The 12,803-nt window shown below is 38.4% G+C and overlaps 2 protein-coding genes across 5 annotated transcripts in view; both read right to left on the bottom strand.

Annotated features, from left to right (window-relative positions):
* Positions 1-12,803, bottom strand: part of LOC128696308 (synaptic vesicle glycoprotein 2C-like) — a 494,702-nt gene that overhangs the window by 184,888 nt on the left and 297,011 nt on the right. For 3 of the 4 annotated variants that reach the window (XR_011392006.1, XM_070084944.1, XM_070084945.1), the window contains exon 7: positions 11,062-11,194. The exons of the other annotated variant lie outside the window; for it this stretch is intronic. Coding sequence is in view for 2 of the 3 variants with exons in the window: in XM_070084944.1 (XP_069941045.1) it covers positions 11,062-11,194 (133 nt within the window). In the remaining variant the exon portion in view is untranslated. The remainder of the gene's footprint in view (positions 1-11,061; positions 11,195-12,803) is intronic. 4 annotated transcript variants of the gene reach the window in all.
* The window catches only part of LOC138852687 (uncharacterized), a 335,885-nt gene that overhangs the window by 184,888 nt on the left and 138,194 nt on the right, over positions 1-12,803 (bottom strand). The gene's annotated exons all lie outside the window — the stretch shown is intronic.

Genomic DNA, 12,803 nt, shown 5'->3' with positions numbered 1-12,803 from the left:
ATTATTATTATTATTATTAATTTATGGAACTGAAGCTCGCTCGCTATTATTATTCTTATTATTATTACGTATTATTAATTTAGGGAACCGGAGCACAGATCCAATTCCCTAGATCAAGAGCCCCTCACCAGTGCCAAGGAACCTTGATGTTGGTGAGGGGCTCTTGATGTAGGGAATTGGATCTGTGCTCTAGTTCCCTAAATAAATAATAATACAGGTCCTCCATCACAAATCCGGCATCATTGGGACCTGTAGTGTGCCAGATTACTGAGTGGTTAGGTTAGAATACACTTAATAAAATTAACCAACTAGACTTACACAAAGTTCATTGAACATCAGCAAAAATCGAACATTTCCGCTACTTTGAGCACAATTTCAAAGTAATTTTCACCGTGAAACCAATCAAAATCATATCTACTTCTGTAATATACATGTATCTTCCATTCTATCAAATGAGACCAAAAAATGAGAATACAGCCATAAAAACCATACGAAAATATACCACAAAGAGGAAGCTAATGGCTGAGAAGTAAACTCCCTTATTTATCGTCCATTTATTTTTCGTTTTGTGTGTACATTAAGAAGCATCTTTCCATCATACATTGCCCAATTTTTAATAAGATAGCCCAACAAACAACTGAGAAAAATAAATATTTACCAAAAATCATATATGGCAAGTCCAAGCCAGGTACTGGAAATAAGACACTTTGTCTGACGTTTCTTCGGTTATCCTAGGTTCTCTACACATATGCTGCTATGTATGATAATCTACGTACAGTGGACCCCCGCATACCGGACGCATTGCATAACATACAATCCGCATACCGGACGCTTTGATCGCTAAAATTTTGCCTCGCATACTGCCCAAAAACCCGCTCACCGCCCTTCGTCCGAGACGCGTCCAGTGTGCGGCCTGAGCCAGCCTCATATGTTCCGCCGGTGGCATTGTTTACCAGCCAGCCTCCGCGGTAACATCCAAGCATACAATCGGAATATTTCGTATTATTACAGTGTTTTCGGTGCTTTATCTGGAAAATAAGTGACCATGGGCCCCAAGAAAGCTTCTAGTTCCACCCCTACAGCAATAAGGGTTAGAATTCCAATAGAGATGAAGAAAGAGATCATTGATAAGTATGAAAGTGGAGTGCGTATCGCCGACCTGGTCAGGTTGTACAAGAAACCCAAATCAACCATCGCTACTATTGTGGGCAACAGAAAGGCAATCAAGGAAGCTGTTCTTGCCAAAGGTTTAACTGTGTTTTCGAAACAGAGATCGCAAGTGATGGAAGATGTTGAGAGACTCTTATTGGTGTGGATAAATGAAAAACAGCTAGCAGGAGATAGCGTTTCTCAAGCAATCATAAGCGAAAAGGCTAGGAAGTTGCATGAGGATTTAATTAAACAAAGGCCTGCAACTAGTGATGATGTGAGTGAATTTAAGGCCAGCAAAGGTTGGTTTGAGAGATTTAAGAAGCGTAGTGGCATACATAGTGTGATAAGGCATGGTGAGGCTGCCAGTTCGGACCACAAAGCGGCTGAAAAATATGTGCAGGAATTCAAGGAGTGCATAGACAGTGAAGGACTGAAACCTGAACAAGTGTTTAATTGTGATGAAACAGGCCTGTTTTGGAAGAAAATGCCAAGCAGGACCTACATTACTCAGGAGGAAAAGGCACTCCCAGGACATAAGCCTATGAAAGACAGGCTTACTTTGTTGATGTGTTCCAATGCTACTGGTGATTGCAAAGTGAAGCCTTTATTAGTGTATCACTCTGAAACTCCCAGACCGTTCAGGCAAAAGAATGTCCTCAAGGAAAATTTGTGTGTGCTGTGGAGGGCAAACAGTAAGGCATGGGTCACTAGGGACTTTTTCTATGACTGGTTACACCATGCATTTGCCCCCAATGTGAAAGATTACCTAAGTGAAAAGAAATTAGAACGTAAGTGCCTCCTGGTGTTAGACAATGCCTCTGGTCATCCTACAGACGTGGCAGAGCGACTTTATGGGGACATGAAATTCATTAAGGTGAAGTTTTTGCCTCCTAATACCACTCCTCTCCTGCAGCCCATGGACCAGCAGGTTATTGCAAACTTCAAAAAACTGTACACAAAAGCTCTGTTTGAAAGGTGCTTTGTAGTGACCTCAGAAACTCAACTGACTCTAAGAGACTTTTGGAGAGATCACTTTAATATCCTCAATTGTATAAACCTTATAGGTAAGGCTTGGGAGGGAGTGACTAAGAAGACCTTGAACTCTGCTTGGAAGAAACTGTGGCCAGAATGTGTAGACAAAAGGGATTTTGAAGGGTTTGAGGCTAACCCTGAGAGGAGTATGCCAGTTGAGGAATCAATTGTGGCATTGGGGAAGTCCTTGGGGTTGGAGGTTAGTGGGGATGATGTGGAAGAGTTGGTGGAGGAGGACAATGAAGAACTAACCACTGATGAGCTGATAGATCAACTTCAACAGCAAGAGGCCAGACCTGAGGAAACTGGTTCAAAGGAGGGGAGAGAGAAATTGAAGAAATTGCCTACTACAAAGATTAAGGAAATCTGTGCAATGTGGCTGAAAGTGCAAACCTTTATGGATGAAAATCACCCTCACACAGCTTTTGCAAGCCGTGCTGGTGACTATTACACTGACAATGTTGTGAAAAACTTTAGGGAAGTCATAAAGGAACGAGAGGTACAGGCCACTATGGACAGATATGTTGTGCGAAAGAAGTCCAGTGACTCTGAAGCTGGTCCTAGTGGCATTAAAAGAAGAAGGGAAGTAACCCCAGAAAAGGACTCGACACCTCAAGTCTTAATGGAAGGGGATTCCCCTTCTAAACACTAACACTCTCTCTCCCCTCCTCCCATCCCATCAATCATCACCAGATCTTCAATAAAAGTAAGTGTCATGTAATTGTGCATGCCTTTTTCAGTTTGTGTGTATTAAAATTAACATTTCATGTGGTAAATTTTTTTTTTTTCATACTTTTGGGTGTCTTGCACGGATTAATTTGATTTCCATTATTTCTTATGGGGAAAATTCATTCGCATACCGAACATTTCGCATAACAGCCAGCCCTCTTGCACGGATTAAGGTCGCTATGCGGGGGTCCACTGTAACTGTATTTGCGTATACCTGAATACATTTACTTATATACTTCTATTTTGTCATCTGAGTACAAGAAACTGCCCATTCACCTATTTCAACTACCCAATAAAGTGGTCAGAAATTGGCAATTTGGCCAATTTCACACAAATTTCAACAGAGGCCAATTTCAAAATAGGGTCCAGAATAAACAATGGAGACATTCATGGCACTAAAATAACATTTTCTGTTTTTTAGTCAAGGCTTCAGGCCCCTCTTTTATTACTCTTGCTTACCATTTAGAATTTTTATTCTCAAAAAAAAAAAATAGAAGATTTACTGTTATGCAGATTACTGCATTATTGTAATACAGTGGACCCCCACTTAACGATCACCTCCCAATGCGACCAATTATGTAAGTGTATTTATGTAAGTGTTTGTATGTGTATGTTTGGAGGTCTGAAATGGACTAACCTACTTCACAATATTCCTTATGGGAACAAATTCGGTCAGTACTGGACCGGGGGTCCACTGTAATTGTATAAATAATGTCAACCCATTCTTGACTGCATATTGCAATTTGGACTGGCAGGCGGACAGGTATTGGACAGTGATATCATTTGTTTACTCTTGAACATAGCTAAGAATAGAACATTTTCACTAATGTGAGTGCAATTTCAAGGTACAGTACTTTTCATCATGAAAGCAATCAAAATCATATCTATTTCTGTAATATATCTTCCATTCTATAAAATGAGACCAAAAAAAGAGAATACAACCATAAAACCACACGAAAATATGCCGCTATGGGGCCGCTAATGGCTGAGAAGTGAATTCCATTATTTATGGTCTGATTTCTTTCATTTTTGGTGAATGTTAAGAAGCATCTTTCCATCATACACTGTCCGAGTTTCAATAAGATAGCCCAACAAACAACTCACAGAAAAAATAATAATAATATCTTTATTTACTACAAGTATGTGTACATGGCATACAGGCCTAGCTGACATCAGCGACATACTACTAAGTTAGACAGTCCTCGATGACGCACTGACTTTCTTGGGTTATCCTGGGTGGCTAACCCTCCGGGGTTAAAAATCCGAACGAAATCTTATCTTATCTTATCTTACATGGAAAGCTGTTTGTTATGCCAAACACTGCAGGCAAATTAGGTCAGTGTCCCAGGATAACACCCACACCAGTCCACTAACACCCAGGTACTCATTTACTGATGGGTGAACATAGACAACAGGCGTAAAGAAACACGTCCAATGTTTCTACCCTGGATGGGAATCGAATATTTACCAAAACTCATACAAGTACCATCCGCCTTACGACCAAGCTTGGTTCCGACCACCTGGACGTAAGTCAAAATGGACATAAGTTGAACCTTTGAAAATTGCCGACATACTGAGTAGGGCATAATGTCAAACCTTTGCTATATAAACTACCTACATAGTACTGTAATGTAATGTACAATCATTATTTCATTCTTTTTACCATAATTTACTTCTACTGATATATTTTAGTCATTTATGTACTGTATATTATGTATACATGGTAGTGAACTGTATTGTAAATTTTACATCTCATACAGTATCGTATGCTACTGTTATCTTTAAGTATTGTTGACACAGTGGAATGGGACAATACCACTGGTAGTGTCATCCTGCCAGAATGTACTATAACCTATACCCTAAGTAAAGAGAAACAACTCTGGAACATGTGTAATACGTATTCGGCTGGCTGGCCGGTTGGTTAGCAGGCCAGCTGGCTGGGTGGTTGGCTGCCTGACTGGCTGAATTTGGATCTCTCTCCATCTGTATCGATCTGTATTCTGTATATAGTATATATATATATATATATATATATATATATATATATATATATATATATATATATATATATATATATATATATATATATATATATATATATATCTCTATATTCTATATCTCTATATCTCTATATCTCTATATCTCTATATCTCTATATCTCTATATCTCTATATCTCTCTATATCTATCTATCTCTCTCTCTATATCTATCTATCTCTCTCTCTATATCTATCTATCTCTCTCTCTATATCTCTCTCTCTCTCTATATCTCTCTCTCTCTCTATATCTCTCTCTCTCTCTATATCTCTCTCTCTCTCTATATCTCTCTCTCTCTCTATATCTCTCTCTCTCTATATCTCTCTATATCTCTCTCTCTCTCTATATCTCTCTCTCTCTCTATATCTCTCTCTCTCTCTATATCTATCTATCTATCTCTCTCTCTCTCTCTATATCTCTCTCTCTCTCTCTCTATATCTCTCTCTCTCTCTCTATATCTCTCTCTCTCTCTCTCTCTCTCTCTCTCTCTCTCTCTCTCTCTCTGGTACACATAAGTAAAGTTATCATACATAGTGTAAATTACCTAGGATAACCCCAAAAATCCAGACAAAGTGCTATACAATGGATCTGTGTAATATTAATAATAATATTATTATTATTATTAAACTATATAATAATATAATGTTTACTCATTACTTACCTTAACCCCTTGTCTGTCGCAACCCCCAATCCTGAGGTGTCTCCTGGTGTCGCAAAATTTCAAAAAAAAAAAAAATTATTTTTTCTTGTGAAATGATAGAGAATCTTTTCCCGATTGTAATGACACCAAAAAAAACGAAATTTGATGGAAAACTGACGGAATTACATTCTCGCGAAGTTAGCAACCTCGGAGATATTTACAAATCGGCGATTTGCCAACTTTGAGCCCTATTTTCGGATAATTCCATTGTTCCAGTCAACCAAACTCATAGCTATTTCTTTAGAACTCCATTTTTCCTATCGACTGAGTACAAGAAACTACCCATTTACCAATTTCAACTACCCAATAACGTGGTCAGAAATTTGCAATTCGGCCAATTTCACGAAAATTAAAAAATATGACAATCTCAAAATAAGGTCCAGAATGAACAATGCAGACATTCCTGGCTCTAAAATAACATTTTCTTTGTTCATCAGTCATGTCTCCAGGCCCCTCTGATATTACTCTTGCTTTCTATTTTGAATTTTTATTCAAAGAAAAAATAGAAGATTTACTATTATGTAGACTACTGCAATACTGTAATAATTGTATAAATAACATCAACCCATTCATGACTGCATATTAGAATGGCTAGTTGGACATTTATTGGACAATGACATCATTTGTTTACTTTTGAACATCAGCAAAAATCAAACATTTCCCCTACTTTGAGCTCCATTTCCAGGTTCTTTTTATAGTAAAATCAATCAAAATCACCTCTATTTCTATAATATGTTTTCCATTCTATCAAATGAGACCAAGAAAACGAGAATACAACCATAAATACTATACGAAAATAGACCACAAAGTCGGTATTTTAATTAAAAAAACTGTCGGAGTTTTTTTTTTGCCATTATGCACTGCGTGCTCCAGGATTTTTTTTTATATGGTGCCCACTGACCACACAGACCCATTCTCTCACAAGTGGGCCTACGAGCTTTCTCCTTCTTGATTTGAAGCCGCAAGAATTTATGAGTATATATACGTCAAACACGGTACCTCATAAGACGTATAAATACGGCCGTGACAGTCAAAGTATTAAAATATCTGTAGTCTTAATGTAAAGTGAGAGGTGAGTAAGCAAGATTAAATGAATAAATGAGAGAGAAAAATGAGTGTAGAAGGCTCGTGAGTTTTGCAAACAAACTAGTCGTTGTTGTTGTTGTTGTTGTTACTAGCCCGGACACGAATGGTTTTTGTTCACTCTGTCAAGCCAACTGGAAAAACATCTCATATTTACGTTAATTTATATGCTACATAGTGTGTTTATTATATAATTTTGAAAAAAAATCATAATGGATTAAGAAAAATGTCTATATTAATGTTTTATATACATTTAATGCACCTCAGAGTGATTATTATTGTTATTATTATCATTATTAACCCTTTCAGGGTCCGCCCCGTAGATCTACGGCTTTATGTTCAGGGTCCAAACCATAGGTCTATGCCAAAATTCTAGCGGCGTCAAATTTAGCGCAAGAAGGCTGGTAGGCCTACATCTGAGAGAATGGGTCTAGGTGGTCAGGGTGCACACTATAGAAAAAATCTGGACGCCCACATGGCATTGTGGGAACGCCGGCAAAGTAGCTTTGTTCATCGTGCCTGGCGGCAAGGAAGCTCTCACTCACCACTCACTCTCTGGGTGAATTCTGACTCTCCTCTTCACAACTTACAGTTCTAAGACTGATGGAAGTGGAGCTGAAGAGGAATTCTACGATTTATGAACCATATGGTACCATTGTGCCATATGGTACCATTGTGCCATATGGTACAATGGTGCCATGTCATACAATGGTATCATATGGTACAATAGTATCATATGGTACAATGGTACAATATGGTACAATGTACCATATAGTACAATGTACCATATAGTGCATTGTACCATATGGTACATTATATCATATGGTACAGGGTACAGGGACCCTAATGGAAGTAAGTCTGTCTGACTTTTTTGGGTTATCCTAGGTTCTCCAAACATATGCTGCTAAGTATGATATTCTATGTAACTTTATTTGTGTATACCTAAATAAACTTACTTATGATGCCACATGCACTTGAGTAAGTTTATTCAGGTGTATAGAAATACAATTACATAGAATATCATACATAGCAGCATACGTATAAAATCCTAGGATAGCCCAAAAAAGTCAGGGTGACTTATTTCCATAGGGATCCCTGTATCTGTACCATATGGTGTCCTGTACTGTATGGTACCCTGTACCAGATGGTACCCTGTACCATATGGTACCCTGCACCATATGTTATCCTGTACTGCATGGTTCCCTATACCATATAGTACAATGTGCCATATGGTACCCCGTAACATATGATACCGTGTACCATATGGTCAATAGGGGTTAGCGGCACGAGACACCAGCCAAGACTGAGTGAGTGGCGATGCAAGCTAGCTACTGACTCCGCAGTTTCCGAGACAAAGCGCTTTGTTATCCACCTCAAGGAACATGTCGAGTTCCTGTACATTTGTAAATATATAATAGAACATTACTAATATACAACATTTTTGCATTTTTTTGTTGTAAACAACTATTGTAAACAAAATAATGATGAAAATATTAGTGTGTTTATTGTGTTGAATACAACAGTACCATATGGTACAATGAACCATATGGTATCATTGTACTGTATGGTACAATGTACCATATGGTACCATTGCACCATATGGTACCATTGCACCATATGGTACCACTGTACCAAATGGTGCCATTGTACCATATTTTACCATATGGTACCATTGTATCATATGGAACCACTGTATCATATGGTACCACTGTATCATGTGCCAGTGTACCATATTGTACCATATGTACAATTGTACTATATGGTATTATTGCACCCTATGGCACCATTGTACCATATGGTACCGTTGTATTCAACACAATAACTGCACTAATATTTTCATCATTTTGTTTACAATAAACTTGTAAACAAGTTTTTTAAGCAATATAATGGTAAACAAATTAGTGCAGTTATTGTGTTGAATATAATGAGTGTACACTTACACAATATACATTATATTGGTCTCACAGGCCACAAATATTATTAGGAAAAGAAAAAAATTAGAAAAGAAAAGAAAAAGTATAAAAAACGTAAAATAAAAAAATGCAATTTTGCAGAAGTCACTGATGCTGCCGCCACCCAGTCATTTTGGGTCAACTTCCCACTGCTGTATCTCGGTAAGTACTGATCAGAAAATTTTTGTTTTTGTTTTATTACCTTCACAAAAATATTATCTTCAATTTTGTAAGATTTTTTTTTTTTTTTCAAAATTTCTTGGACACTGGGGCACCCCTTCCGATTTTGGCCTTGGACCCTGAAAGGGTTAATATGGCATCTTCAAGACTAATAACACACTTAATGATTTTAAAGTGTACCTGCACACCAGCACAGGTGCAAGATGTGGAGTTAAAAGTAATTAAGTTCATATTTTATTCATTCTAGAGTGTTTATCAGGTTTTTATGTTATTTATATTGTTTATTATATCATATTAGATGAATTGTTATAGATAAATAAGCTGTATAGCGATATTAGCATCATATTGAAGATGTGACAACTCCTGCTTCGTGTGTAATACCTGTTGGCTGATGAGCGGCTCTGAGACAGAGACAATCAGACATAAAGACAGACACACAGGTAGACAGACACACAAGTAGACAGAAAGACAGATACACACAGGAAGAAAAAAAGACAGATAGACAGAGACAGATATACAGGCAGACAGATATAGAGAGATTTATGTGCAACAGTGAAAACAAATAGAGAGTTCAAGAGTAAGAGACTTTCTTGCTACAATCTCCAGTGCAAAATTCAGACTTCCTCTTAGGGACCATGGTGAAATTTACTGTCCAGTTAGTACAGTTAATACAGTATGTATGATGCTGCTGATAGAGCAGGGTAACTCAAACTGATGCTGCCTGCATGGCACATTGCCGCCGCAAGTATCGTCAAATATTGTACAGTGGCATGGATCAGCCGGCCCAGCCCAGCTGCCAGATGTATGGTTGTAAGTCGAGTGGATGTATGTCGAGCAGGTCGTAAGTTGGATGGTAGGTGTATATGGCTAGCCCAAGCCAGGTGCTAGAAATAAGCCACTTTTTTGGGGCTATCCTAGGTTCTCCACACATATACTGCTATGTGTGATAATCTATGTAGAGAAAATATCTTTTTGTTTCAGTTTTATGGTGCAGTACGAGTGTATATCACAGTTAGCCCTGTGCTATACTCCGTTTTCTCTAATATAAGCCCCCAAGACAGGGATAGGAGAATGGTACTTGTATCCCATGTCCTCTTCATACCTATGTCGAATATTATTCATTCTGGAGGATTTAACATGTTTTTATGTTATTTATATTGTTTATTATGTCATATTAGATCTATTGTGATAGGCAAATAAGCTAATAATAAAGCGTAATAATAAAGCATATTCCCCTGCATCACGAGACTGAGCTCATGGCAACTGACAGTAACTTCAAAGCCACCTTATCTTTAATGGACAATGTAAGGGTAGGTGCTTTACACAACAAGAAGCATTTCTTTTATTCACTGGAACCATGGCTAGGGCTAAAAGTAAGCAGATTATAACAATAAATGAGGAAAAAGAAATTGGAATGACTTATGCAGTAAGTAGCACCACCAAACAGCAGCAGCAGGTTGGTGTGGTGACCCTGGAAATTTGTAATTATGCTAGCCAAAAGCAGTGCCGAATAACTGAAGGAACCGAATAACTGATTGCCGGATTTGTGATGGCAGACCTGTAATAATAATAATAATAGGAGGAACTTCAGAAAACTGCCACTAGGTGGCACAGTGCACTGTTTATCTGGCTATGAAAGCCTTTTTGTCATGCTCTGCTTGCATTTTTACAGTTAATTGGCCAAATTTCTTTTTTCTAACCATGGGTCCTAAGAAAGTAAGTGTAAAGGACAGTGATGAGAAGAAAGAGAGGATGATTTCCATGGAATTATAGCATGAAATCATGGATAAACAAGTGAGGTGTGGGGTTGTGGGTTGAGAGGGAAGCAGGGGAAGCTCACTCGCAACTCAGAGCAAAAAATCAACCGAGCGACGGCTCGTATCTTGAAAAACTTGTACTCTGGGACACTCCTAAGTCGAGGTTCCAATGTACTTGTAGAAATTATTATTATTATTATTATCATATTTTTGCCATGCTCAACACACCATAGAATCATAAGTTTTATCCAATTCAACAAATTTTTGCCATATTTGATTCACAAAATTGCACTTTTTTTTAGTCTGAAAGAAACAAATTACCTTCTATCCCAAAATCTTGCCAAACACATAGAAAACTTAATTTCTGGGCTGCCACAGTTAATAGGCTAAGCAACATCTTTCTAACAATAATTTTATATTTGATACACAACACATCTTACTGGATATCTCCTTGGTGACTTTAGGTTGTTCTGGGTAAACATTTCCTGCAGAACATTAATAGCTTCATTATGCTGTCCCTTGAGTAGCAGGTACATGGGAGATTCTGGCAGCCAGATCATAAATATGGTGGTGCTGAAACAAGACAATTCCCTGGATATAACAAAAGCTAAAATACATAGAACAATATACAGTCTCTCCTCACTTAACGACGGAGTTCTGTTCCTAAGAGTAGGTCAGTAAACGAACTGGTCGTTAAGTGAGGAGCATACTATACTGGTACAGTGGTACCCTGAATTTCATACAGCTCCCAACTCAAACAATTATGTAAGTGTGTTATTGTTAGTGCTTTTGTAAGTGTACTTTTGGGGGTCTGAAATGGACTAATCTAATTTACATTATTCCTTATGGGAACAAATTCGATCAGTAACGGTGCTCAAACAGCCTTCTGGAACAAATTATGTACGAAACTTGGGGTACCACTGTATTGGGTTTGTGTCAACCATTTTTAGATATTGTTTTAATGTCACCTTTGCACCATTTATACCATTTTTGGTATACAGTGGACCCCCGCATAACGATGGCATCGCATAGCGATTTTTCCGCATAACGATTACTTTTATCGCAAAATTTTTGCCCCGCATACCGATTAAAAACCCGCATACCGATTTTCGTCCGAGACGCGTCCAATGTGCCCTCAGCCAGCCTCACATGTGCCGCTCCGTCCCATTGTTTACCAGCCAGCCTCCGCGGTAACATCCAAGCATACACTCGGAATATTTCGTATTATTACAGTATTTTCGGTGCTGTTTCTGGAAAATAAGTGACCATGGGCCCCAAGAAAGCTTCTAGTGCCAACCCTACACCTCAAAGGGTAAGAATTACTATAGAGATGAAGAAAGAGATAATTGATAAGTATGAAAGTGGAGTGCGTATAGCCGACCTAGTCAAGCTGTACAAGAAACCCCAATCAACCATCGCTACTATTGTGGGCACCAGAAAGACAATCAAGGAAGCTGTTCTTGCCAAAGGTTCAACTGTGTTTTCGAAACAAAGATCGCAATTGATGGAAGATGTTGAGAGACTCTTATTGGTGTGGATAAATGAAAAACAGCTAGCAGGAGATAGCGTCTCTCAAGCGATCATATGTGAAAAGGCTAGGAAGTTGCATGACGATTTAATTAAAAAAATGCCTGCAACTAGTGATGATGTGAGTGAATTTAAGGCCAGCAAAGGTTGGTTTGAGAGATTTAAGAAGCGTAGTGGCATCCATAGTGTGATAAGGCATGGTGAGGCTGCCAGTTCGGACCACAAAGCGGCTGAAAAATATGTGCAGGAATTCAAGGAGTACATAGAAACTGAAGGACTGAAACCTGAACAAGTGTTTAATTGTGATGAAACAGGCCTGTTCTGGAAGAAAATGCCAAGCAGGACCTACATTACTCAGGAGGAAAAGGCACTCCCAGGACATAAGCCTATGAAAGACAGGCTTACTTTGTTGATGTGTGCCAATGCTACTGGTGATTGCAAAGTGAAGCCTTTATTAGTGTATCACTCTGAAACTCCCAGAGCGTTCAGGCAAAAGAATGTCCTCAAGGATAATTTGTGTGTGCTGTGGAGGGCAAACAGTAAGGCATGGGTCACTAGGGAATTTTTCTATAACTGGTTACACCATGCATTTGCCCCCAATGTGAAAAATTACCTAACTGAAAAGAAATTAGAACTTAAGTGCCTCCTGGTGTTA

This window comes from Cherax quadricarinatus, chromosome 14 (assembly GCF_038502225.1).
Source record: "Cherax quadricarinatus isolate ZL_2023a chromosome 14, ASM3850222v1, whole genome shotgun sequence".
In the NCBI taxonomy this organism is placed as follows: Eukaryota; Metazoa; Arthropoda; class Malacostraca; order Decapoda; family Parastacidae; genus Cherax; species Cherax quadricarinatus.
The sequence above is the reverse complement of the archived record's forward strand: the minus strand, read 5'-3'. Positions and strand labels throughout refer to the sequence as shown.